Raw genomic sequence first — 27,773 nt, forward strand, 5'->3', positions numbered from 1 at the left:
TAAAACATATTTCTCATTGCTTATGCCTTACTTTTTAATCATGTTCTTTAGACCATATTTCACATTTGAAGTTTAAATAGAAATTGATTTTCTACTTCTTTCCCAGAAACCATTGTATAGAAGTCAAAAATTCAAGATTCTTGTCCCACTTATGCCATGAATTAGCTGTGAAGCCAAGAGCCAGCCATCTAGTCTCTAGGTGAGTTGCTACATGAAATGCTTCCTTCTGGGTCTGAAGTTTCACAGATGGAGCCAGTGGACTGGAGCACAGCAGGGTAATATCCAATGTGCATCACACAACCTAAATTTCTGACGCCTGTTTATACAATCTTTGAGCAAAACTGTCAGTCTCTATTATTTCTTGCTGGGCCTGACCAGCAGCCCTTGAATGTCGGATGACCAGATTACTCCGATTCATTTTTACTGTGGGGGAGAGTGCTAAGGGGCTTGCCTGGCTCAAGGGTCCAAGCAGCCTGGATTGCCTGCCGCCTTAGGCCGTTATTGGGATTTTTATGCAATCAGTAGGGTGAGTAATCTTGGGAGGAGGACATATGTGTTTACATTGTCCTCTAGGCAAGGGCATCCAGGGATTAAGAATAAGGATTCCAGTAAACACCCGGGGGTCTGCACATGCACAGACTTGTTTGGAAAGGTCAAGAAATAATTAGGGGCACCGCCTTCGACACTCCCCTAAGTCTCCCCTAAATCGGAATTCAGATAAAGAGGGCAGATGGCCTTCCACACACTTCCCTTTTCTCAGAATGTGCTCCTTAGAACTTTCCAACCAAGTCTCGTGTGCTCGCCCCAACAATTTCTATCCCATATAAAACTGAGTTCAGGGAGGGATAGGAAGAATTTATTTTACGGCTCTGCCTGATAAATACCCTGCATTTGAATGGCAGTTTTCTGATTGTCATGCTCCCTGTAAGTATCAGGTCCCTGAGATGGCCAGACAATAACATTTCGGGAGACAGCATGAAGAGATAGTAGTCGCTGCCAGAGACATTAAGAACTAAACAAAAACAGAGCAAAGAGTAGCGCCGCCAAGCTAACCAGGTCTTGGCTATCACTCGGGGTGTTTACTGGAAAGAAAAGGCACGGTAGGCATTACAAGTCCAGGCTGACACGTTTAGTCTAGAGCCCTGCTCTAGTCTGGAGCCCAAGCGCGTCACGGAGTGCGTAGAAACGTGCCTTTGGTTTAGCCTCCTGGTTTGGAAAACAGAAGGATGACAAATAAACTGCCTCTCTCTCGGGACGCGTCTGGGCAGAGACTTGACTTCCCTCTGCAGCGGGCAGCTCCCGCTGATGCTGTCCAGGCATTGCCCAAGGGGAAAGGTTGCAGCGCGGTCGAAAGGCGCGGGGGGAGCCTGGCGGTGATTGATGATGAGGGGATGAATGAATAAAAGTACTTGTCGAGGGACAGCAAAGACCCCGAGTCAACTGGGAAGGCAACACAGTCTGGCATTCCCTCAGCCAGCGTTTCCGCCTGCAGCTGAAGGGAGACGCGCTCTGCTCCTGGGGCCGGGGGACCGAGCTGCGAATCCAGCGCGTCCCGGGAAGGAGGTCCGGGCTGGTCTCTCTGAGCCTGGTGCGTCCCATCGCAAGGTAAACATTCTGGCTTGGTGTTGAATTAAAATCAGTGAGTAAACCTTATCCTGGGCTCCAGCTTGGATTGCTAGTTTGAGAATATATATATCGTTTTAAAAAACACACGTATAGACGCACGAATTGAGGTTGGAGTAAAAGAGGGAGCGTGTTTGAAACTACTTGGAGGGGACAGAAGCTTGCGAGTTAATGCTGATAGTCTTCCCAAACCCGACCGAGTTGAGAAGTCTCCGGGATTTTCCGAGCCAGCCTGCGCACTCCTGCCGGCGCCCGGGAACCTGAGCGCAGGCAGCCCTAGAGGATAGCGGCTTTCACCCACCAGGAGGAGTCTTGGCTTTTATAGACAGGGTACTGGGGTTCCCTGCGGAGCAAAATGCAAAGATTGGCACATCCCCTTGGTCTCTAGGTGCCTTGATTCCCCAGTTGCCACGTGTCCTTAGCCAGACATACAGGCTTCCTCCCGGCCCACCAAGGAACTTAGTCTTGGACACCCTTCCTTCCCTCCCTGGCACACCCCTTCCAGAATGCCCCGCCCCACGGCGAGTCATTTACTTGGGGGTGGGGAGTGGGTGACGCAGGGGAGTAAAACCACCGGGGAAAGCTGGTTCTGGAAGGACAGTCGACGGATGCAGGCGGGTCACGCCGGCCAGCTTTCCACCGCCGCGCAAACTGAGTTACTTTTGCGCGCGGACAGGAACGGCGCCTGAGCGATCTGAGCTAGCGGTTTGCAGGGGCGTGGTTGAGGTAGCTGACCCGTGTCCTGTCTTCCTTACTGATCTCCAGACTCCGAGAGCTGCGGAGCGGCCACCCAACGCCCACAGGAGCCGGCAGCAGCATGCAGCCGCTGCCAAGCCTGTGCGGACACGCCCTGGTGGCCCTGATCCTTGCCAGCGGCGTGGCAAGAGTCCAGGGACAAGAGAAGGGATTCCCACCGACCCGGGCCACTCCGCCGCTTCTGGAGGCCCGAGAGATCATGATACCCCCTACTAAGACCTCCAGGACAACAGGGTCCAACGCCAGCTTGCCGTGGTCGTCCACACCTCCGCAGATACCTAAAGCAGGGAAGCCGGCTGGAGCCCCGCCTCACGCCCGCCCCCCTCCCCAGTGCAAAGGATCCATTGAAATCAAAGAGACTTTCAAGTACATCAACACGGTGGTGTCCTGCCTAGTGTTCGTGCTGGGCATCATCGGAAACTCCACACTGCTGAGAATTATTTACAAGAACAAGTGCATGCGAAATGGCCCTAATATCTTGATAGCCAGCCTGGCTCTGGGAGACCTGCTGCACATCATCATTGACATCCCCATCAATGTCTACAAGGTAAAAGGCGCCAGCTAATATCGTGAGGGGAGGGTGACTGGTTAGAGAGCGGGAAATGGGAAAGTCTTTGGCAGGAGCTTACTCAGGAAGATTCATCCCCCTCCTGAAACTCAGAGTAATCACGGTGACCAAATTTCCTTCTGGTCTTCAGTACCCCCTGCTAAGAGTAGAACAATTGTAGTCCCAAACCGGCAGCATCAACATTACTTGGGAATCTGTTAGAAACGACATTTTATGACCCCACCTCAGACCTGCTCTGGGTGGGACACAATATGTTTTATTTTATTTTAAAAGCCCTCCATGCACTTATGATGAACTGTGAAGATTGAGAACCACTGGTCCTGAAGAATCTTGTCCCTAAGTCCAGCTCACTGGACATTCTCCCTGCTCAAAATGTGGTCCAAAAGCAGGATTGATATCACCTAAGTGCATGTTAGAACTTCAGGTCCATCCCAAACTTACTAAATCAAACCTGCATCTTAATTCAGGTCCATCCCAAACTTACTAAATCAAACCTGCATCTTAAGATTCTTAAGTGACTCATGAACACTACTAAACTTGGGAAGCATTTTCTTGGGGGACCCTGGTTTTAGGAAACAAATGGCCTAGAAGAAAGAAACCTAGACTGGTGAGTAGGAGAATACAGTTCCCCTGCTGTGAATGACTATACTGTTCCTAATATATATATATATATATATATATATATATATATATATATATATATATATAGAGAGAGAGAGAGAGAGAGAGAGAGAGAGAGAGAGAGTAGGAGAATACAGTTCCCCTGCTGTGAATGACTATACTGTTCCTAATATATATATATATATATATATATATAGAGAGAGAGAGAGAGAGAGAGAGAGAGAGAGAGAGAGAGAGAAGGGGAGGGGGGATAAAGAGATAGAAACATCAATGAGAGAGAAACATCATCAATTGGCTGCCTCCTGCATACCCCCCTACTGGAGATGGAGTCTGCAAACCTGGCATGTGCCCTGACCAGAAATCAAACCAGTGACCTCTTGGTTCATGGGTCAACACTCAACCCCTGAGCCACACCAGCCCAGCTACTTTTCCTAGTTCTTATTGCATGCCTACAGTGGGCCAAGCACTGGGATAAGTGTGTCACTTTCCTTTATTCCTTCTGACAGCCCACAAGTGAATATTACTCCATTTTACAGATGATTAATAGTATGTTCAAGTGCTCACAATGAGTTAGAGTTGGAGGCAGGAATCAAGCTAATCTATCAGGTTCCAAAGTGATAACTGCACCCTACAGATTAGTTCATGGATCAGACCAGGGGCACTCAACTTAAAGTCTGTAAAGAATGGTTTCAGTAGCTAACATAGTTATGTGATCACCACGGGCATCAGAGAAATCAGGCATGGAGAGTAAGGTGAGGACATAAACTCCCACATGACCTAATTCCGGGCAGCTTTGGAACTCCAGACAAATCCCAATATTTCTAGGCCTCAGTTTCCTCAATTCTACAATAAGGTTGTTGGGGCCCACTTATTGGGGGGTTTTGGTGTTAAGAAAAATAACCTTAGTAAAAGAGCTGGAAATTTTTAAAGGACAGTGCCAACATGTAAAACTGCTTTTCCATCATGATCAGCAATAGAAAGTCACACATAAAAACAGAACCGAAGTGTAAGGAATGGGAATGTGTTTTGCAGATTTGCCTAAAGCTAGTCCTGGATTCAGTACAGGAGGAAAAAAAAAAAAAAAGATGTAGTGTTGGGAAAGATTTGTAAGGGATGCATTGATCTTGTGGCAGGAGAAATTATCATAAGGCATGCCTTTAAATTGCCTTTCATGAGTCTCTGAAAATCCTAACCCAAACAGCCATATTATAAGGGCATTCTAGAGACTTCTGAGGTATAGAGATAGGATTCAGATTTCAATCCAGGCCCTAGAAGGACATACTTGCAGAAATAAGTAGGAACAATAGAAGAAATTCTAAAATTCTGCATGACAACTAGTGCTTATGAACTCTGAGAGTGTTCTGGGAGAGCACAGGCTGAAATGGGCCCCCTAAATTCAGTCACAGCTCCATTTGGGCCAGAAGTGACCCATTTATTTCTTAAGGAGTCCCATTGACCAAATCTTACCATTCCAACTTGGCATAGGAATTTGAATTCAACTCATCAAAATGACTTGAGAAACTGTAGAGTACAAGGTTTTGTGAGAAATTTTTAAATATGTGAAATAGAATCCCTCTCAAAGGGGAGATTACATCTAGTCTTGCTAGGCTTGCACAAAATTTTGTAAAAAGCCAGCTTAGAGAGGTTCCAGTAAACCCCACATGTTAGACACCTTCCTGTCAGCCAGCAGCTGCGGGACTTATGGAAGCCTGGGTTGAGAACATTTTCCTTCCGTGTGCTGCTTTCAGACAAGATATAAGTCAGCTCTGCCAGAACCAGCCTACTTTCTCCATCTAGTCAAATTATTACATTCAATAAGCCAGAGAATATTCAACCCCCAGGGGGACACACAGATTTTACTTTCATTTCAAATTCCTTTATGATTTCCCCAGGGAATACCATTTAGTCTGCTAAAGCTGTCACTTTACTTCTGAAATAAACTAATGAGTCATTACAAATCTGGTCTTCTATAGTGGTCATAAACAAATCCATCCTAAAGAATTAGGTCCCATCACTATGTTTGCCATCATTGAATTCTACATGGCAGTCTTTGGTTGATTTTTATAGTATGCATAAATAGGTGTCATATAACAATAATGGCTACCATTTATTATGCATTAGGTACTTGGTTTATTTCATTAAATCACTACAACAAAACATGTGCTCACCCCCCATTTTATGGAGAAATCACCTGTTGGAGAGGTGAAGTCACTTGCCCAGTCACACCACTAGAAAATGATAAAGGTAGGCTTGAACCCAGGCCATCTAGCCCTGGACCCTGTGGTCCTCCTCATTCCCCTGCATTGAGTGAGCTCAGACGCCTACACCTTTCTCCAATCTGGAGTGTTGTTATAGCTGCATTAGAGAGCACTGGTGGAATTGTGACACCCTCCCACACAGTAGGATACTCAACAAGCATTTTCTGTTTTAATTTGAGTCATGCAAGAATTTCTATCTACTGAAATCCCCTTCTAATGGTGGAGTGTATAATACTGATAATAGCTATTTACCAAAGGCTTTATTTACCAAAACACCTAATCCAGGACTAGTTAAAAGCCATTTAATGTGCTAAATGATTGTGGCACCATATAAGTAAGTTTTTAAAAATGCATTGAGAATTTCAGAGTAGCCAGGTATTCTACTTCACAGAAAGTAATTTAAGTGAATTATGAATGCCATTTAAATGTATCCTTAAGTAGAGACTTGAATCTCTATTAGTGATTTCTAATTTTCTGTTTTCTTGTAGGATGTTACAATTGTCTTTGAGAATCCAGTTAATTATTTATATTACATATAAATAATATGTTATATATAATTTACATATACATTATAATTAATATATAATACACATATATATGCACACATAATTTCTGGGGACTCATAGAATCCCCAAACCCATTTGTTGGCACACCAAATGGAATGAATCTATTCCATTAATCTGGAGTTCAGTAAAATAGACAAATCACAAAGTGTCATAGATCTTGCTGAAGCCCTAGTCCTTGAGACCACTATAGATGGGACAGGACATCACAGGGAGGTGCTGCTGTGAGGATCTGACAAACCTTAGGAAATAGGTCTGCTCTGCCTTGACTCCCTCGAAGACCTAGGACTCTGGAAACTTGTAGGTACAGTCAGTCCTCTCAGCAGGTCTCCTGTGTCAGGGAGGAAATCCTGTGTTAAAGGCAGAGAGGTACTGTAGGACAATCAGTAACTGAAGCTGTCGAAGTGCTTCCAATATTCATGTAAACAAGCTGAAAATAAAAGCCTTGTCTACCTTCTCAGCAACACACAGCAGGGCTGTTACACACTATATTGCATAAGACCATGCAGATGAAAAGTGCAAAATGCAGACATCCAAATATTTAATATTATATATATATATATAATAATTTATATGTGTGTGTATAAATGTGTATATAAATATATATGTGTATATATATATATATTATATATAAAATACATAAATAGATAATAGTGCCTGGCACATAGTAAGCAAATAAATTGGTATGTGTGTGTTTGTATGAATAAGAATGGAGATCTGTTTAGAATTTTCTTTCAGCTTTTGTCATTATAGACATGCCTATAAATAACATCTTTGTACATATGGCTTTATACACATGTATGACTCTATCTAAAAGGTAAATTTCTATAATTAGAATTACTGCATCAAACGGTTGTATATTTGTAATTCTGACAGGTATTACTATGTTGGCTCCAAAGTTGTTATACTCTTAGTTTGAATTACTATTTTATATAACATCTCCATAGAGATATACAAGTATTGATGTCTATCTCTAATATTTATAGTGTCCAAAAAAATGTATACACACTTTATAGCTGATAGCTCAATTGATGTTTCTTTCTTTTCAGATTTAACCCATTAAAATTAATAATTATTCAGAGTGTGTATACATTTGTTGGGACACCCTGTATATATATCAGTATTTACATGGCCTCTATATGTATCTGACCCAAAAGCCAGGGTGTAAGTCTTTGATGTGAGGATGCATCTCTCTTTATTCACAAGCTACTTATTTGTGTCCTTCCTGTATAGACTAAAATGAATGGGATAATCTAGATGTTTGTTGCCTGTGAGATTCTATCTGACTACTAGGTTAGCACTAACGTCAAAGCTGTGTGGGAAGCAAAAAAGCTGAGTGCACTTGTGGATGCTGTGAAGGTTTTTATATTGGTTGGTTAGTTAGTTGGTTTGTCTTAATTTGGTTTAACAGTGATATTCAACAAGCCTTGGTAGCAGTTTAAAGTTAAAATTTCCTTAACTTTCTTTTTTAACTTCTTAAGAAGTTAAAATTTCTTGAGCAAATGATGAGGATTTTTTAATTATTTATGGATTTTATTTAACAACTAGAGACCCAGCACATGAAATTGTGCTCAGGTAGGGTCCCTAGGCCTAGCCTGCGATCAGGACCATCTTCCGCCCACTTACCAGTCCTCAGTCCTGCCCCGGCGCCACCACCAACCCGGTTCCCCTCACCAGTCCCCAGTCCCACCCCGCCGCTGCCACCCACCCAGTTCCCCTTGCCAGTCCCCAGTCCTGCCCCTCCACCACCCATCCCGGTTCCCTGTTTGCCATCTGGCAATCAGAGCCTGTGGGCCAGGAGGAGGGGAGGGACCAAGAGGTGGTCAATGCACCTCATAGCGTCTGGTCAAGCAGTCATTCTGGTTGTTACGCCGTTATGGTCTCTGGGCTTTTATTATATAGGATGTCACTCTGTGCTCTATTTACATGAATAACTGACTTAATGTAGTTAATTCTCAAATATAGCTTCCTTTGCCTGTAAGCAAATTGCTTTTGAAAACAAATCTGCTTGTAAACTGATAAGGCAAATATTGATATGGACATTGGTTTGATAAGGATCTGAGTTAATCAGTTGTTCATTGGAGGTGGAGTGTTATTTTTAAAAGTAGACTGGTGACCTGTCGGAGTGTGTTTAGATGGCTTTGCTGTTAACTTTGTAGGCTACTATTAAAAGCAAGAGGCTGCCTTCATAGCTCTGAGAGGCAAAACTGCTGATGTTTAACGTTTAACTAGTTGAGGAAGGGATACACCTAACATTAAAATGCTGGCATGTCAAAATGTGGAATTGCTTCACTGAACCCACAAATGAGTTTTGAATCAAGTGACCTTGTCAGGTAATCAGATATTTTCCTCTTGGGACATGATCCAAACTATCTTTCTGAGCAAAGTCACCTTTCTCACTATTTGATCTTAGATTTCTTGTAGTACTTAACAAGTTTGCATGTATTAACTAGTATCATATGTTAGAAGTGAAAGTTAATGGAACTACATCAAATTTAATTTTTGAAGTTATAATTTTCTGATCAGTAAGCAGAAGTAATGGTATCATTGGTTAGGGGAGCTGCATTTCTTCCAGGATAATAACAGTTTCTATTTCCAGTTAAGTAAGTGAGATCTTTTACTAATATTTTAATATTCTGAAATGCTTTAGCAGAAGAATTTTGAACCCAAAATGGAACCTAGATACTTCTGAGATTCATTTATTTAAAGCAAAAAAAAAAAATGTAGAGAGAACCAATTAATCACATTTAAAGCATTAGCTTTTAAAAGGTATTAATAAAGAGGAAGAGGATTACTTTGAATGACCTCAATTCAATTGTCAAATAAAACTAACATTCCTACCCACCTAGCATAGTGCCTGCACTGGTCAATACAAGTCAAGGGCTGGTTGACAAAAGATATTATACATTAGACATAATGACAGTGGGGTTTCTCTAACATATTTTTATAACAGTTCAGATGAAAAAGAAGGGGGAAGCTTGCTCCCCTTTCTGTATGAGGATATTGGTCATAAGTGAATAACAGGTCAATAACAGAATTCAAATAATTCAGAAACTCAAGACTACATCTTCCCAATTTACTGCTTCACACATGGATTCCCATGACAAAATGGTTGGCAAACACTTGGCCTTGGGCAATGAGAGGTTCTTTAGGTTAACTCCATGGTGCTTCTTGTGTTTGCCTTTGACCTATAGCTTGGTCACTTCATAAACCCAAGCCTTTTAAAATGTTGAGGAAATATTTCTTTCAACGTGGTAAGGCTTCATATCAAAGGCTTTACAAATTTTTTTGTAAATGTCATTCGAGATTGAAGATATTTCCATTGCTGTACAAGAAGAAGACATAGCCAAGACTGTCGTTTCAGGGCCAAGACACCATGTTCTTCATTTCACAAAGAAAACCATATAAGGTTATCTCTGTGGCTAATATGCTATAGTTAACTGTTTTTAAAGAAACATGCCAAATGCTAATAAGTGATTAAGTGCTTTAAAGGGTGTTGACAGATAAAGCCTGAGCTGAAATAAGATTCAAGATATAATTTATGATGTGAAACATTCTCTTTCAGTCCTTGACAAAGTTAAAAAGAGGTTGGTTATGTTTGGAAGATAGCTGAGTATGGTGTATGGGTATACAGTTGCCAACAACTTCTCTAATTTTAGACTTCTTTTCTTTCAGTACTTTTATTTTAGAGATTTTTTTTTCTTTCTCTTTCCCTATAGATCCACTGGTGAAAATGTAAACAAATAAGAAAATGGCCAAAATGTGATAGACAATAGGAAGAGGATCATTCTTGAGTCAGAAATTTATTAGCAAAGTTGACTTTACTCAAGCAAATTCTCTGTCCCTGAAACAGACAGCCATAGTCCTGTCTTCTGACTGGTGTCCCTTCTCTACTTCTCTCTTCTTTAGCCCCATCGTAGTTTCCAGAAGGGAGGAAAACCTGCTCTGGATGTTTACATTGCACAGTGTCTTCTTTCTTCTCACTCAGTGCTTTCAAATTATTTTAAAGGGATTTTGGATGCTATAGCAATCAAATGTTTTATCTTAGTAACTTAACAGTGTCCCATAAAGAAATCTCTGAATAGAATAAGTAAGATGTACAATTCCTTAATAAGGTTTGTTGAATTCATTAAGTTTGAGTCTTTCTGAGCTATGAGGCAATCAGATTATAATTCTTCAGTTTCTTCAACTGTCACGGTGATGTTCTCAGAAGAACCGGCACAAATAAGTGACTCTAATAATAAGCTAGGTTTGTAAACCGCATTTCTTAATGCTCTTTTGAAATACTTAATTTATCAATGAAAGTTTTTAAGCACAAACTGTAGATGTATATTTTAATTCAGATGATAGGAGAGTAGAAATTCATCTATTTATTTACCTGTTACAGACATGAAAATAAATTTTATTGTAACACTGGTGGGGAAATTTATTTAAAGTGAATTTTTTAATTTCTCCTATGACAACTATATTTTTTATCTTTTTTCTCTCTTTGATCCTTTTAGATACTTTGTTTTAAGAACCTTAGTTCATATACATGGAGTTATCACTTTATTTCAGCAACCGTAAGATTCTTTTCAGAGTTATGGAAAGCCCTGTTTTGTGGGTGTACATGCATGAGATTCCTAGGGAGAGAGCCTCTGTTTTGCACAACTCCAGGGGGCACTGCTCACATTCTGGTCTATTAAATGGCACTCCTGGGGAATAAGCTGACATTATCTCTGACCCACATATTTCTAACCCATATGGCCTAATCTGTAAGAGATTAAATGCATTTTAATGGATGCAGGACGGAACTTGTAATTGATATTTGTCCTCTAGGGTCCTGGTAAAATGTATGTCAAGAAACTATTTTCTATGCACTTGACCAGCAGCTTCCCTTAATTCTCTCTGTAGGTATGAATACAAAAAGAAAAGGAGCTCTGACAAGGAAATCCTTGAATGAGAGCGCCCTACATTATATAAATGCTAGTTCAAATGCAGCAAAACTCTTATCTGCTTCAGGAAGCAGAGATTTAAAAACAGAAGAATACACCCTTTTCCAACGTTGTGGAACACAACTACTCCATTATTTCTCTCTTTTGACTCTTACTGTAAAAACATAATACAGTCATTTGAAACAACTGTTCACAGTTCATCACGAGATGGAACGAATAGCATCTGGCAAAGTAATCCTGGTTTGTCTTCGTTAATACACCACTCACCCACCCTCTTAAAAGATCATCTCTTGTAGGGTCCCTATGCTTTCTGCATCCATCTCCACCAAATTTGCAACTAAAGCTTCTGATAGAATCCCATTAAATAGTGAGAAACACTGGGTTCTGTTTTGTATCAGTCATTTCCTTGACAGGTTTGAGTAGGAGAGAGAGGGTAGAAGAGGAATTTTTACTTTTGACCTTTTCCAGCCTGCTTGGAAGGCAGAACTCCAACAATAGAACAGCCAACCTTCACACCTCAAAGCCCTGGCTGTTTGTGTCAAGAAAACTTGATCATCTCAAAGGGGGGAAGACATGGATTAGACAAGACAAAAAATGCAAAGTTTTCTCAGTTCTCTAAAGAACTTGTTCCAAATATGAGAACTGAAAAGCTCATGACACAATTTCATAAGATTTGCTTTCAAATAAAATTCATTCATTCATCCGTTCACTCATTCATTCATCCACTATTCAACAAGCATTTAAATGAGTAACCACTGTATGCCAGACACTGTGCTAGGCCTTAAAAATGTAGTAGAATATTCTGAAACAAACAGTTATAACTCAGTGTTTGCTCTTAATTAAAAAAAAAAAGAAAAGAAAATGGTATATATGGTTAATGAGGCAAATGAACATTTGTTAGTGTAAGATGGTTAACTTTGGAATTTTCAAATTTTATGGGGCTTGATTCCTTTGGGCATTAAGAGTGGTGTGTATTACAGGGTTTTCTCCATTTAATTTCTTAAGAATGTAATTTTTAATTAAAAAGAGAATTGAAAAATGTAAATCCCTACTTGGAAAAATTTTGTAGGACTCACTTAATACCCTTAAAGAAAACATATTTATTTCCTGGTCATGTTATTTATTCTTTTAGAAATAAAAATAAACCATTTTGTTACTTAAAAATAATTTTATAATGTAATATAAAAATAATTTATTTGGATTCTGTTGTCTTTTTTTCCTTTCTTAAGCAGCTATTCCAACCTAAAGTTATGAAATTATAGCCATCCTTGAATAGAAACCTTATAATCATTTTGGTCATGTCTTTTCTCAATCTAGTGATTATTTATTTATTTGTGTTTATTCATACAAAAGAAATGTGCTAGGGAAGCAGCATTAGCCTAGGGAAAGGAGTTAGCACAAGCATAGGCTATCACTTGTCACATGAACATCTTATTGCTTATAGAACCCAAAGTAACAAAAGCTCTCCCTTGGATGATCCATCACAATGGGAAAAATCAGTGTCAGTTATGGGAGTATATTCTAACTGGGTCACATATGCTAAAGGATAGGTAGTAGATATTCAACCCTAATTTTAAACAAGACCTAAAAATTTAATTCATGTGGCAGGGACCTAGAAAAAATATCAAACTCTAATATTTTTTCTTGATCAGAGAGACTTGTTTGATTACATGCTTGATTTGTTTTCAGAATTCAGACCTTGCCCTTAAGATAGCTAATTTAATGGCATAAAGCCAAAGGGGGGGGGAGAAATATAAAGAGTGAAAATGCCATTGTTGGATTTAAAGTTACAGTTGATCCCTCTTGCAATAAAGAAAATCAATCTCTTCCACAAAGAGGAAAGTTATACTGTTGGACTTCAAATTGTTAAGTGTTGGATGTCATTATTTTTTGTCACTAAATAGTGAAATAATTAATTTCCAGGAATTATAAAAATCCATAAGAACATTTTTAAACCAAACTTTAAAGAGGGCATCTTGATTGAGAGTGATTTTTTTTAAAACTTCACAGCTTTTCCTTCACCCAGGGCTTTGTTTATCATGAAACAAGAAGTTGTCTTTGCATGTTAAATAAGCTCCAAGCACTAAATTGCTTAAAGACTTTCTTGATGGAGGCCACTAAGAAAGATATGAGAATCAGGAATGGTTTCTGCTATAAGCTATCTGACTTTTCTCAGTGGACCCACAAAGCTTTTTGATCAGAGAGAGGCTAAGACTGTCAAAGTCATCCTCCTTCTCACTACAAAATAATAGAAGTGACAATGGGCGCTCATCTTTTGTGGCCCCTAAGGACCAGCAGCATTCAGGTCTGAGAGGCAGAAATCCTGAAAGCTGATAAAGGCTACTACTGTTCCTTATTTTGTAGTTCCTTTCTTTTTGCAAGCGCAGATTAGAAAATTGTAATCTCTCAGTTATGATTAGCTTTCTGACTATCTCTGTGTTGAACTTGAAGAGAACTGTTATAATTTTCAGTTTGTGTTTCCCTATCCTCTGTGATAACTTGGGTCAGAGGTTGAGCCGCAGGCCTCCCGGTGGTATGAAGAGCAATAATCCCGTTTCGAGGCTGAGCCAAAAACAATAGTAACCACAAAGCAGGGCCTGGACTCAGTGCAGAGCTCATTTTCATTGGCCAGACTTCTTTCCCTTCAGTGGCCTGGGCGCTCATTCATCTTGACCCATCTGATGGCTGTACTTCTGTGATACTAATATTTGCATATTTGGAAATAGTTTGAGACAATAAAATGCTTGAAACTATCAAAAATTTTGGACATTATGTGAATAAAATAGGTTCTTAGAAGAAAGTTTTACTCTGTATCTAGATATTTTACCATTGTTTGACACATAGCCCTGGATTTAAAAATACTAATAGTGATGTTAATTCTAAACATTCTTTTTTTCTAAGATCAGCTTCTCCAAAACACTAAGACTCTAGAATCAGACCATGTGGGTTCAAATGTGGATTTATTACTTAAGTGAGTGACCAAGGACAACTGTATTAGCTGTCGAATGATGAATAACAAATTACCCAAAAACTTAATGGCTTAAACAATAAGCATTTATAACTTACACCAAGTCTGTGGTTCAGGAATTCAGGAGCCACTGACTCAAGTTTCTCATGGGGTGCAGTCAAGATATTGGCAGGGGTTGAAGTCATCTGAAGGGTTGCCTAGGGCTGGAGGATCTTTTCTTTTAAAAAAACAAAATTTATTGACTTCAGAGAGAAAGGAAGAGGGAGAGATAGAAACATCAATGACAAGAATGAATCATTGTTCGGCTGCCTCCTCCATGCCCCCCATTGGGGACAGAGGCCACAACCCAGGCATGTGCCCTAACTGGAATCGAATCTTAACCTCCTGGTTCATAGGTTGATGCTCAACCACTGAGCCACACTGGCCGGGCTGAAGGATCTTTTTCATTTGCACACCAGGCAAACTAGCGCTAGCTGTTTTCAGGAGGTCTCAGTTCCTTATCATGTTGGCCTCTCTGTAGAAGTGAGTGTTCCCTGGCATGGCAGCTGGCCTCCCCCAGAAAGAGCAATCCAAGAGAGAGCAAGGAGGAAGCCTAATGCCTTTTATGAACTCAGATGTCACACATCATCACTATTACCACATTCTGTTCATTAAAAGCAAATCATTAAATTCAACCCACATTCAAGGGGAGGGAAGTGGTACTTCATATTTTGAAGGGAGTTTTGCTTTCTTCTTCTTCTTTTTTCCTGATACATCTAAGGAACAATCAGTATGATTAGACAGAATAGTGTCTGGATAATTTATACCAAGCTGGGTCTGGCAGAGCCCTTGTAACCGGCTGGAACCTATTTTTTCTTATGTTTCCGAGGGCAATTGGCAGTTCTTTCAAAGCATCTTGAGTTCATTGATGGTTCAGACCTGTGATACTTTGAGTCCTCCCCATTTCAGGAAAGGGCTCCACTTTTCACATGATAAACCTCGTTGAGTTTGCTGACTCCTCACATCTGACACCAAACCCGTCAGCAAGTCCTGGTGGCTCTATCTTCAAACTGTATCCAGTCTCTTACTCATTCTCCTCAGCCCCCGGGCACCACACAGTCCAGTTCACCCTGACCTCTCATCAAAGCTTCCTTTCTTGACCCCTTTTAATACTACATTGAGCACCCAGAGTGATCTTTTTAAAAACATAAATAAAATCATTCTATTTTCCTTTTTAGAAACCTTGCAATGAATTTCCTCAAAAAACAAAACAAACAAACAAAAAAAACATTAAACAATTTGCTCTACAACTTCATCTTCTGGATCACTCCTCAACAGTTTGTGCCCCTTTTAGCTCACCCAAATTATTTTGACCTCAGGGTCTTTGCACTAGCTCTTTCCTCTGCCTCAAATGCTCTTTGCATGACTTACTCTCTTATTTTAGTCAGGTCCTATTCAAATGTTGCCTCTTCAGATAGACCTTGCTGAGAGGCCTACCAGAAAGTGTGGGAAAGCACAGGACTTGGTTGGAAAGTCTGTAAGGAGGAATCTCTGAAAGGTCAGTGGCCTCTAAGGGGACCTTGCCAAAGGTGGCAGACCCTGCCTTGACTTTTCCAAATAAGTATGAGCCCCCAGGTATTTTATTGGGATCTCTATGTTTAGACTTCAAAACATCCTTACTTAAAGAACACTTTTTTCAAGGATACTTACCTTGCTGATAGTATCTAGAGGTTAATTTTACTTCAAGTTGTTGCTATAATAAAAGCCTAAGGAGGCAGGCAAACGGGGCTGTTTGGTTCCTATAGCCAAGCAGTCCCTTAGCCCTCTTTTTCACAGAAACATGTGTCAGAGTAATCATTCATCTATTGCTCAGGGTCTGCAGGTTAGCTCCAGCAAGAAAGCATCCCAAATCCTACCATACTTCCTTAATATGATGACACCCCCTGTGTTATCATCTTCAATATTTATGTGTTTTTTTGTCTGCCTCCCTTACTAGACTGTAAGCTCCATAAAAACAGGGAGTTTACCTTGTTCACTGATATGATATGCACCCGACCTCAGAATGGTGCCTGGCCCACAGTTATGAGTCAATTGATTAATCCAAAAATCACAAGATAGAGGCTAGTCGGACCCACAGATATATTTTGTTAATACAATATTATCTGACAGTGTTTTTTAAAAAATATTGTTTAGTTGACAACTTTTTTTTTTAATATATTTTATTGATTTTCCACAGAGAGAAAGACAGAGGGATAGAAAGTTAGAAACATCGATGAGAGAGAGACATCGATCAGCTGCCTCCTGCACGCCCCCTACTGGGGATGTGCCCGCAACCAAGGTACATGCCCTTGACCGGAATCGAACCTGGGACCCTTGAGTCCGCAAGCTGATGCTCTATCCACTGAGCCAAACCGGTTAGGGCTAGTTGACAACTTTTATAAACTATGGGATTTCATATAAAAAATAGAGGCCTTGTGCATAAATTTGTGCACCAGTGGGGTCGCTCAGGCTGGCCTGTAAGATCAGGTCGAAACTACCTCTCTGACATCCCCTGAGGGATCCCGGATTGTGAGAGGGCACAGGCCAGTCTGAGGGACTCCACTGGTGCACGATTGGGGCCAGGGAGGGACGTGAGAGATTGGACAGCTAGAGAGGGACCACAGGAAATCTCCAGGGCATGTCCAGCCTGTCTCGCTCAGTCCTGATTAGCTGGACCCCAGCAGCAAGCTAACCTACCAGTCAGAGCATCTGTCCCCTGGTGGTCAGTGCATGGCATAGCAAGCAGTTGAGCAGCCTTAGCATATCATTAGCATATTATGCTTTGATTGGTTGAATGGATGATTGGACACTTAGCATATTAGGCTTTTATTATATAGGATTCCCAGTTGGGGCTAAAAATTAAGAGATTTTTTTTGCATTTAGAGTCCTTTGGCAAAAATCATGTCATGTTTACTAGAAGCTGCTCCTTTTAGACAGGATTTACCCCAGACCCCAACACTCCCTATTGTATTCCTGACACCAATGACCTTCTTACCTGCCAGGGTTCTTGTCCCAGCCTTACAAAGGGTTCAGCAATCTGTAGAAAGGGGCTGATGAATAGATGATTAAAGAGTCCAGAGATGAAAGATAATTTTGAAAGGCATTGGGGGTCAGATGATCTTCAGCTAAAGGAACTGAAGACTACTCCTTGTCTAAGGACCCTGTGCTATTTATGAACACAATTTGTCCTAAGGCAAGGTGAAGATAATACACTTCAAAGGGTAGGGTATCAAAGGGTATTGTCAGATTGGGGAATAGCCTACAACTGTTCAGGTGTTTGGCCAACAGGAGGCAATAAAATACCCTGAGCTGTCTGGCAGCAGACAATCCTATTGAGGTTTGAGGGAAGTGCCATTTAGCCATTTCCAACAGGTAAACTACATATGTGGCTCAGCCATTGTTGAGTCCACCAAGCTTCACCAACGTTTTGGTGAAACTTGTAATTATTACATGCTGGAATTGGTTCTCGGCACTTACCTCTGGTTCCCTTCACTCTTCTGTATTACCTGCCTGGCCCTGCAGGCTTTTAGGACCCTAGAATAAGCATATTTATGGTAAGTTTTCCAATATTTGTCCTACAAATCAGTGCAATTTTTCATGTAAAACTTATAAATGAAATTGGTCCCATGTTGGATTTCCAACTCATATTCATACTGAGACACACATTTGGTGCCATTCTAGTTATAGAAAAATTACCCAGCTTAACAAACTTTATAAAGAACTTCACTAATAAAAGAAAGGAAAGACTCAGTTGTGTTTCAAAATAGTTTTTTACTTTTAGAAGGTTATTTTTAAAAACATTAAAAAAGAAAACATAGATTTCAAATACTTTTCTTTATTTTCAAAACCTCATGAACATTCTATCCAGATGTTTACCTAAAGTGATTCATTTACCAATGTGGGGCACACCCAGTTGTCCTAAGAAAGAAAATAACTGAGTTTAACAATAGATGGTTACGTAGTCTAAAGTCAGATCGAGAAAATACATATATGTACATAAGAGCAATAACTATGTCTTTTTCCTCATTGTATAACCAGTGCCTATGTATATATTAGGGACTTGAATATATAGTAAGCATCTGTTATGTGTCAGGAACTGGATTTAGCAGTTGCAGAACCCATATTCTGTCAAATTTCTAGAAGTGCCAGACAGCAAAAACTAAACAAAACAAAGAAGTAAATGTTATAGCATAAGCAATAGAAGTTGATAAGTACTATAGATAAAAAAGAAAGTGGAGTAGGGTAAGGTAGAAGGGGACGCCTGACTGGATACCGTTGTTAATGAATCGTAATGTAAATATCTGTGTTGACCATCGGAAAACACATATATTTACATTACAATTCATAACAGTAGCAAAATTACAGTTATGAAGTAGCAACAAAAATAATTTTATGGTTGGGGGTCACCACAACATGAGGAACTGTATTCAAGACTCGTGGCATTAGAAAGGTTGAGAACCACTGATCTAGAGTAAAGCCCAAAGGCAGCAGCATGCCTACTCAGGCTGAGTTACTATGCAGTCAAGTAATTGACTAAGGTAAAGAATGCATTCTTTGTTCTTTACCTTAGTCAATTACTAGGTAAATTGACCAATAGGAGAACTGTGTTCTTCCTAGCTGAGGAACATTTATCACCTATTTTTAATTAAACTATTTTGATTTGACCATGGCCTAAGCATTGGGGACTCCATCACAGTGTAAGAGACATTCTTAGAACTTTAGCTTAAAATTTGTGAGGTGAGCTGGCCCCAGTTGACCCCTCAGTGGAAATCCTGACCCTAAGCTACTATAGATGCATAACAAACTCTTATGAACTGGCTACATTTTCTTTTCTTTTTTTCAATACATCTTTATTTATTTTAGAGAGAGAGGAAGGGAGAAGGAAAAAGAGATAGAAACATCAATGAGAAAGAAACATTGATTGGCTGCTTCCTGCATGCCCACTGCTGGGGATGCAACCTGGGCATGTGTCCTGACCAGGAAACCAACTGGTGACCTCCTGGTGCATGGGACAACGTCCAACCAACTGAGCCACACTGGTCGGGCTAGCTGGATATTCATTATTCCCAGCACACTCTCCTGTTTCATATATCAAACATTGGTGCTTTTCAAAGGAGTAGTCCACGAGGAAAAGAATAAGAACTGAAATTTGTTATCTTACTCTGCATGTTAAGTACTCTCTGCTACATAATGCAGTTCAGAGGGTGCCTCATGAAAATCTCCCTAATAGAGCTTCATGTCTCCTCAATGCAGCTACTTGCAAGAGGCTGGCCCTTCGGAGTTGAGATGTGCAAGCTGGTGCCTTTCATACAGAAGGCCTCTGTGGGGATCACTGTGCTGAGTCTGTGTGCTCTGAGCATTGACAGGTAAGAGCATATATTTAAGTCAGGTATATCCTGAACACTCTATAGTAACTGCTATATTACTTAGAAAATAGCTATGGAATTCACGAAAACCAGGCTCTGCCAAATGGACAAACACTTCTATTTCGCTCTTCAGGTATCGAGCCGTTGCATCTTGGAGTCGAATTAAAGGAATTGGGGTTCCAAAATGGACAGCAGTAGAAATTGTTTTAATTTGGGTGGTCTCTGTAGTTCTGGCTATCCCTGAAGCTGTGGGTTTTGATATGATTACCACTGACTACAAAGGAAGTCCTCTGCGAGTCTGCATGCTTCATCCCATTCAGAAAACAGCCTTCATGCAGGTAAACTTTACTTTTTCCCCCCCTTTCTGTTCTCACCTTATAAATATTTAGCTATTTTCCCCCTGATTTATCCTCCTTGGAAGTTATTGATTTATGACTGTCCTTGGCATAAATTAAGAGTGTAGGTCTCAGGACTGCAGGGTTAGCATGACTAATGACCCAAACTGCAAGAAGCTGGGTGCTTATTTCTCCAAGAATCCCCTGGCATTCAGAGATACAGATAAACCAGGTTCACATGAGAAAATCAATCTGTATTTATAGCTTTTCTACTCAAAATCCCCACAAAGACCAGCAACTACTACTTTTTTTTTTTTTTTTTTTTTTGCCTAAGACAGCACAGCAGTCATCAGAGGGAGTAGACAGTGCAGTGATTGATCAAGTAGAAGTTGCCCTGGTATAGATGGATTCTGAATGGCAAGCCTGTCCCCTCTAAAGGGAAAGATATCATTGCAAAGAAGCTTTCATCTTGGCCATTTATTCAAGAACGTTTAATCAGGTGATAGGAAAAGGATGGTAATGCTGGTCACCAGAAGATAGATCCTAAGTATAAAAAGCTCTTCCCAAAAGAATGAGTGAAGAAGAGTTCATGCAAAGCGGGCTCATCTAAGGATCACCAATAATTATTTTCCATTTCATACCTAAGAAGACTACATAAAACTTTATGAATTCTATATATTATGATAATCAAAAGATTAAAGAAGGATATTAATGTAAAATTGGGAATGAAATTTCTGTCACCTTATTTCTTTTTAGTTAAAAGGGGAAAACGTACTGCATTGATTGTATAAGTTCTGCTCACACACAGACATATCTGGAGTAACAATTTTTAAAAAGAACAGAAAAAAAAAGAGAAAGGGTCGTTTTGATTTTTTTTAATTGATTGGTTAGATTTATACATTACAGAGCTAAATGATTAACATAGACCATTTTTTGTATGTTTTTCCCATGAAATAAATGTGTTAAAAAGTGAAAATTTCCCTTAAACACTATGATATTTTTACATACTCAGATGTAGTATTTCATACAAAGAATAGCTTAAGGAAAACTAGTTTGTGTGAAGACAAAAGCATCTGAATTACCAAATATTTTAAATTCTGTCTAACTGTTTAAAGTTTAAAACATATGTATAGCCCATTGCTTTCGAGAACTGAAATGCTTTTTAGGGAAAATTTGTTTTATTTAATATCAGTATTTAATTATTTATTCAGATGTGACCTGAAAGAGTCTATACGGTGTTTATAAAATAGATCTACAGTACTTTAGGAAATAATCATTCCATGATGATTTTTTTAAATTTGCTATATGGAAGTTTCTTACAGAGAATATAAATCATAAAATTCTCTCTTCCCACAGACTCAGATAGAGAGCAGGCAGACAGCTCTTATAGAAGGGTTATTGGGGGGTGGAGAAATTGAGAAAAAAAAAAAAAGAAAGAACTGATAGACATGGACAATAGTGTGGTAATGGGGAGTAAGGGGGACTAGCGGAGGTAGAAGAGAGTATGGGGGGATAAATGGTGATGGAAAAAAATAAAATAAAATAAATAAAATAAAATAAAATAAAATAAAACGGGAAATTCTCTCTTCCCCATAGTTTTACCAGACAGCTAAAGATTGGTGGCTATTTAGTTTCTATTTCTGCTTGCCATTGGCCATCACTGCACTTTTTTATACCCTGATGACCTGTGAAATGTTGAGAAAGAAGAGTGGCATGCAAATTGCTTTGAATGATCACTTAAAGCAGGTAAGAAACTAGAACTATTTCTAACTCATGATTATAATTATGATTATGGTTATGAATAACAAAAGTATTATGATAATAAGTTAAAATTTCTATATACTAGAGTATATCTCCTTTTTCTTGCTCAGGTATTTTTTTTTATATTACCTATCAAAATATAGTCTGTATAATCTAAAGAATCTAGATAGAGCTATTACTTTTTAAATATGAATCTCTAGTCATTTTAGTTTTAATTCATATAATTATTCAATTTAAAGCTCAGTGTCCTGAATTTTTGCAAATGCCACTAACCTTTGTATACAATATTAAATATTTGGTTTGGGAAAGGAGAACACTGTGATTACAATGAGCCAACATCTCAGCGTCTGACTATGTTTTTATTTCAGAGACGGGAGGTGGCCAAAACAGTATTTTGCCTGGTCCTTGTCTTTGCCCTGTGTTGGCTTCCCCTTCACCTCAGCAGGATTTTGAAGCTCACTCTCTATGATCCGAATGATCCCAATAGATGTGAACTTTTAAGGTAAGAAAAGTAAAGTAGAGATAGTTTTGTAAATAAATGCCACGCAGAAGTTTTCATTGATCCTTTTCATAGGCAGAAAGAGAAAGTATTTTTCTGATCCTTAGGGAGCAATTAAGATTCCCATTTTTTACCTTCACTTCTATTTTAAAGGAAAGAGTGAAGGGGACTTTGGAGAACACTGGGAACAGAGAGCCAGAATTATCCACATAAGTGTGTGGCATGTTTGGAAATATCCCGTCTGATTCTCCTTTGCACACTGTAAAACATCCCTTTTCAGCCAGCCCCAGCACTTCTAAATGCAATTTTGTTTTGAAGGGGAGAATTAGGCACGGTATGAGGGATGACAGAGACAGAGAATAAGAAAAAGAGAGACAGGGGGACAGAGAAGTCACTATCAGCAAAGACTAGTAATAAAGTCAAAACCATTGTGTATGTGGGTAATTTTTTTCTTCATAAAAACACAAAAGTCTGTAAAGAGTATGTGCTCAGAGCAGCATATTTTTCACAGACAGGTTTTGGGTTATTTTTGCAGCTTTTTGTTGGTATTGGACTACATCGGCATCAACACGGCCTCCCTGAATTCCTGCATTAATCCAATAGCTCTGTATTTGGTGAGCAAAAGATTCAAAAACTGCTTTAAGGTAAGAGAGTATTACAAAATAAAAAGGTCTTTTTAATCTGGCTTCAAGTATATCTCTTCTAATCTATTAATATTTCTATTCAGAGAGCTCTAGTAAATTTACAGTTTTCCCTTGTCATTAGACCATGGATGATTTTTTAAAATATGACTCTTGCTCACATATCACTATAGTTGATTTCTGCCTAGTCAACCACTCCTTTCTGCTTCAACCAATCAGTTGTACTTAGAATTGCTTAGAAAATTAATAAAAATTACATGCGTTGATGTTTAACAGACATCATGTGATGAATAAGAGCTAAACATGAATTAAATCCACTGATCTCATTTGGAATAGATTTTGGACTGACTGTGCAGCACAATTTGGAGTATAACTACATTGGTCTCTTTTTCGCATGGACGTGGGAAGAGCAAATCAAACACAGAAATTGAATTCAGGTTCAGGTTCCATCTCTTCTTTTCCAACTTCTTAGCAGAGATGTGCTGCTTGATGTGAAATATGTTTAGTTATTTCTCATCTGGCCGCTTGCATTGTTACATTCATATGTCCATCCATTCACTTCTTCAACAATCTAACATAGAATAAAGTATTTCCTCCCCTTCAGTGGGAATGATCCATTTGTCCCTGGTAGTTCATTATTGGAAAGTCAAGAACTTAGCTTTCTTGTAAACTCTAAGGCAGTCTAGAAAAAGTCTTTGCCCACTCATAAACTCATAGATTTTAGAGCTAGGAGATAATGTACATTAAGATCAACTCCCTCATTTTATAGAACAGAAAACAATAGACCTTCCATTTCCTTATACATATAGATTCTCAGAAAACAAACAGAAGAAACAAAGTTTTGACTATTTAAAAATCCAGGAAAAAATGGATAAATAAAACTGAGACACTTATACACTTTATAGTGTATCATGTAACAGTATTGAATAGGCACATGAGAACAGCATGTGGCTGAAAACACTGGCAATGTAATATTAAGTTCATTGATATGGAAAGATGTCTATGACACTGTCAAGTGAGAGCAAGGCAACTGTGAATAGTACATATAGTATAATTTTATTAAAATTAATTATGCACATAATTCCACACATATGCTCATGTACAGTCATGTATACACTGAGTGGCCAGATTATTATGATCTCTGAACGCATAATAATCTGGCCACTCAGAGTATATATATATTTTAGAGGCCTAGTGCATGAATTCGTGCATGGGTGGGGTCTGGCCAGTCTGGCCAGGGAGAGGGGACATGGGCAGTTGGCCGGCCTGCCTGCTGGTCGAACTCCTGGTTGAGTGGACAATTTGCATATTAGCCTTTTATTATATAGAATATACACTGAGTGGCCAGATTATTATGCATTCAGAGATCATAATAATCTGGCCACTCAGTGTATATGTGTATGGTGATATTTCTGCTTGCATAGGAAAAAGTCTTGTTTTACATATTTATAAAAAATTAAGAGTATTTCTCAAGTAGTCAAGAGTAAATATCAAGAATTAAGAGTGGCTTTCTCTTTTTATGTTAATTAAAAGGTGGGAATTTTAATTTTATACATTTTTCCTTCTTTGTATCTTCTAGCTTAAAAATAATTATCATATGCTATTTATGTAATTGTATGTTTTTAAAATACATATTTTTTTTATTGACTTCAGAGAGGAAGGGAGAGAGAGATAGAAACATCAATGATGAGAGAGAATCATTAATTGGCTGCCTCCTGCACAAGTCTCACTCGGGATTGAGCCCACAACTTGGGCATGTTCCCTAACCGGGAATGGAACCATGACCTCCTGGTTCATAGGTGATGCTCAACCACTGCACCAGGCCTACTGGGCTAATTATATGTTTTTAAGTGAAAAAATAAGAGAGGATGGAATGAAAGTGGCCCAAGAATTCCCAATCATGCAAAGAAAGTCAGAACACTAGGGAACAGGAGATGTCGTGACAGTATAACTGATGTAAACATATAATGAGTGACTTTGTTTTGTGCAGTCATGCTTATGCTGCTGGTGCCAGTCATTTGAAGAAAAACAGTCTCTGGAGGAAAAGCAGTCGTGTTTGAAGTCCAAAGCTAATGACCAAGGATATGACAACTTCCGTTCCAGTAATAAATACAGCTCATCTTGAAGGAAGGAATCATCACTTAATTCCACGTTCCTCATTTTGGACAGAAGTGATTAAGACAATGAGGCATTTGCCAAATCAAAACAAACTGTGTGTTTGCACACAAAAATGTAAAAATTTAAGAGTGATTATTTTCTTAACACTCACAGTTACACATGACATTTTATAAGCTGTTTACAGTCTAAAAAGAAAAGCAGTGAGAATGAAGAAAGCTCATTGTGAAAGCTCTTAATTTTTTACAGTCAGCACTTCAATGTAGCTCTTAATAACTTCCAGTATATTCATACATTACTTACATTTAAATTGAGCTCACTCAGAATTTCTATTAGAGAGATTTATTTTTAAATTAATGTGAATCTGATATAAAAAAATGTGTCACTGTAAAACAGAATTTTTAAATGAAGTTTAAATCAATTAATTAAAAATTTTAGTAATTCTATTTAAAAAACTCTTATTAATAGTGTCACACCATTGGTTGGATTATTATTGGATACAAAATGTATAAGCAGTTTAGCTGGTGTATTTTTTTTTTTTTTTTGACGTTGGGAACATTTAAATGATCAGAAGAAAGTATCAGAGAGATACAAGTTTTTGAAAGTCATTTAACTTTTTACGTTCTGGTGAGATCAAATGTCACAAACAGAAAGAGAAAGTTGAGAATGCTATCCCAAAAGGCTACTTTAAAATCTCTCATTGTAAGAACTCTGCAAAGAAAATGCTACCTACAATTTTTTCAGGATTCTCAAAACATTCTTCTTTTAATATTACTATTGTAGTTTAAATACTACTTGTTTAGTTTTCTCATCAGTAAATACTTTGCTACAATACACAATGTGTAGATGATTAAACTAAGGGCAGGTCCCAGGTTCCTATCCTTACAATGGAGGGATGCTAGTAACCCCATGATGGACAGAATGTGACTTGCCTGGAGCAGTGTTCACATGGCAAAGGAGAAGGCAGCATCCTCTCTCACTCCTGCTGTAGATAAAATGGTCTCTGGCATATGCATAGTAGGGGAGTTAGAATAATATTTTTTAAGATCACACAAATTAGGCAATTTAACAGCTTATTACTAATTTTTATGTTATTTTTGTAAGTAACTAATAGAAAAAAGTTCTTGACGTGGTGCTTTTCTGTCACAGGCAAAACTGTCTTTTTGAGACAATAAGAAGGTCTTACTTTGTGCATTCTTGCTTAATTCTTTCATCTCTGTAGCAAAATGCCTTATGTTAACTTGGGATGAGATGTGTATGAAAGCACAAGAGAAAATGAAAGAGAGAAGAAATGAGGTGGGGGTGGGAAGTAACCCCTGGGGACAGAGTCCCATTCTTAGCCTAACTTTCGTCACTGCCCAGTCACATAGATGCAAAAGGTCCTGATTCAGTTCCAGCGAAACACAGTGCAATGTTCTCAGAGTGACTTCAGGAACAAATTGGGCCCAAGAGCTTTAACTAATTCTTAAAATATAACAGAGTTTCCACTTTATTTTCTTTTGGTAATCCAGGGCCACATGTTGGAAATAAACTAGCCATGTTGCTTTCTGCCAGCATCTAACTGATGATATAGCAAACCAAATCCCAACGATGTGACCCCAAAGAAAGGACAATAATTAATTCACATGCCACCTGAATTCTACTTACAAATCCCTCACAGTCTTTTTTTTATTAATTTCTTCCCAATCATTGTTTCCATTGCCTGTTATCACAAAAGACATTTCAAACTTTGGATTTTAAGCAAAATAAAAAAATAGACTAATATTTTCACAGTTTGTTAATATATTTTTATTTTTATTTAAGTTTTAGCTCACTTTTATTATCATAAACTGAGTTTTGGTTTTTTCTTCTCATTTACATCCTTAATAGTCTTTCTTCATGTCAGAATCGTGGTCTGTAAGCATTTTGCCAGATTTTAAAATTGCACACAGAGTATATAAAGACACTATTTTTCATGAAATTGTGTTCTCCAGCTTTTCTAAAAATGTTTGGTTCAAAATGTGAACATGATTTCTTGGCATAATTAAGATCAAGATAGGAAAAGTTACCACTGTTTAACCTTAAGACATATTTCCTAGTATTAATTGTACAATATAGCAACAGACAAAAATAGTGTTAACATGGGCATTAAAATATAAAATATTTAGTATTGACAGCTTATATATGACCAAAGGATTATAGTTTGTAGCAAAGCATGTATATGCTGTGACTAACTTTAGAAAATTGTAATGATCATGTAAAATAATTATATATTTGTTTTTCTGTAGTCACTTAAAGTGGCAACTACTATAATCATGGATTCCTTATTACGAAAACAAAATTAATAAAAAGTTTAATTGTTTTTAAAAAAGACCAGCTTGTTTTTCATTGTGAAGGCAATAATTTATACTAATTTAATAGGTGTTTAAAGGAAATACAAATATTATAAGTAGACAATATTTATGTCAAACATACAATTATCAAAGAAATATGAAAGGTTTTAAATTAAAATGTCAAATTTCAGGTCTCTGGGGTGTGTTGTTGCTATATTTCATTGTTTCGAGTAACCAGATATACATACAGACATTTAGTTCCCCAAGGTTGATTACCTAGCTGATAGTTTTCAATGGCTTTTTATATCTATCTTTTTCTGGTGGCCTGCTTCTGAAGCATGTCACTGGCTAATCAGTATTGTACAACACGTCAAAGGTGAAAGGTTGAAATGAGATTTGGGGATTACTCATTTTATTTCACAAGCTTCTTTTGCG

At 38.6% G+C, this 27,773-nt stretch overlaps 1 protein-coding gene across 2 annotated transcripts; it reads left to right on the plus strand.

Moving 5' to 3' along the window:
* Positions 1 to 1,262: 1,262 nt before the first annotated feature.
* On the plus strand, positions 1,263 to 27,526 carry EDNRB (endothelin receptor type B). Of its 2 annotated transcripts, XM_080659208.1 has the most exons (8): positions 1,263 to 1,605; positions 2,389 to 2,926; positions 19,563 to 19,675; positions 19,809 to 20,013; positions 21,607 to 21,756; positions 22,140 to 22,273; positions 22,806 to 22,914; positions 24,902 to 27,371. In XM_080659208.1, the coding sequence occupies exons 2-8, from the start codon at positions 2,441 to 2,443 to the stop codon at positions 25,034 to 25,036; spliced, it is 1,332 nt and encodes a 443-aa protein (XP_080515334.1). In that variant the 5' UTR covers positions 1,263 to 1,605; positions 2,389 to 2,440; the 3' UTR covers positions 25,037 to 27,371. The 2 variants fall into 2 exon arrangements, with proteins under 2 accessions (XP_080515334.1, XP_080515333.1); XM_080659207.1 differs by lacking the exon at positions 1,263 to 1,605 and having other exon boundaries at positions 2,182 to 2,926; positions 24,902 to 27,526.
* Positions 27,527 to 27,773: the final 247 nt, after the last annotated feature.

The sequence above is a fragment of the Plecotus auritus genome (assembly GCF_963455305.1).
Source record: "Plecotus auritus genome assembly, chromosome: 3".
Taxonomy (NCBI): domain Eukaryota; kingdom Metazoa; phylum Chordata; class Mammalia; order Chiroptera; family Vespertilionidae; genus Plecotus; species Plecotus auritus.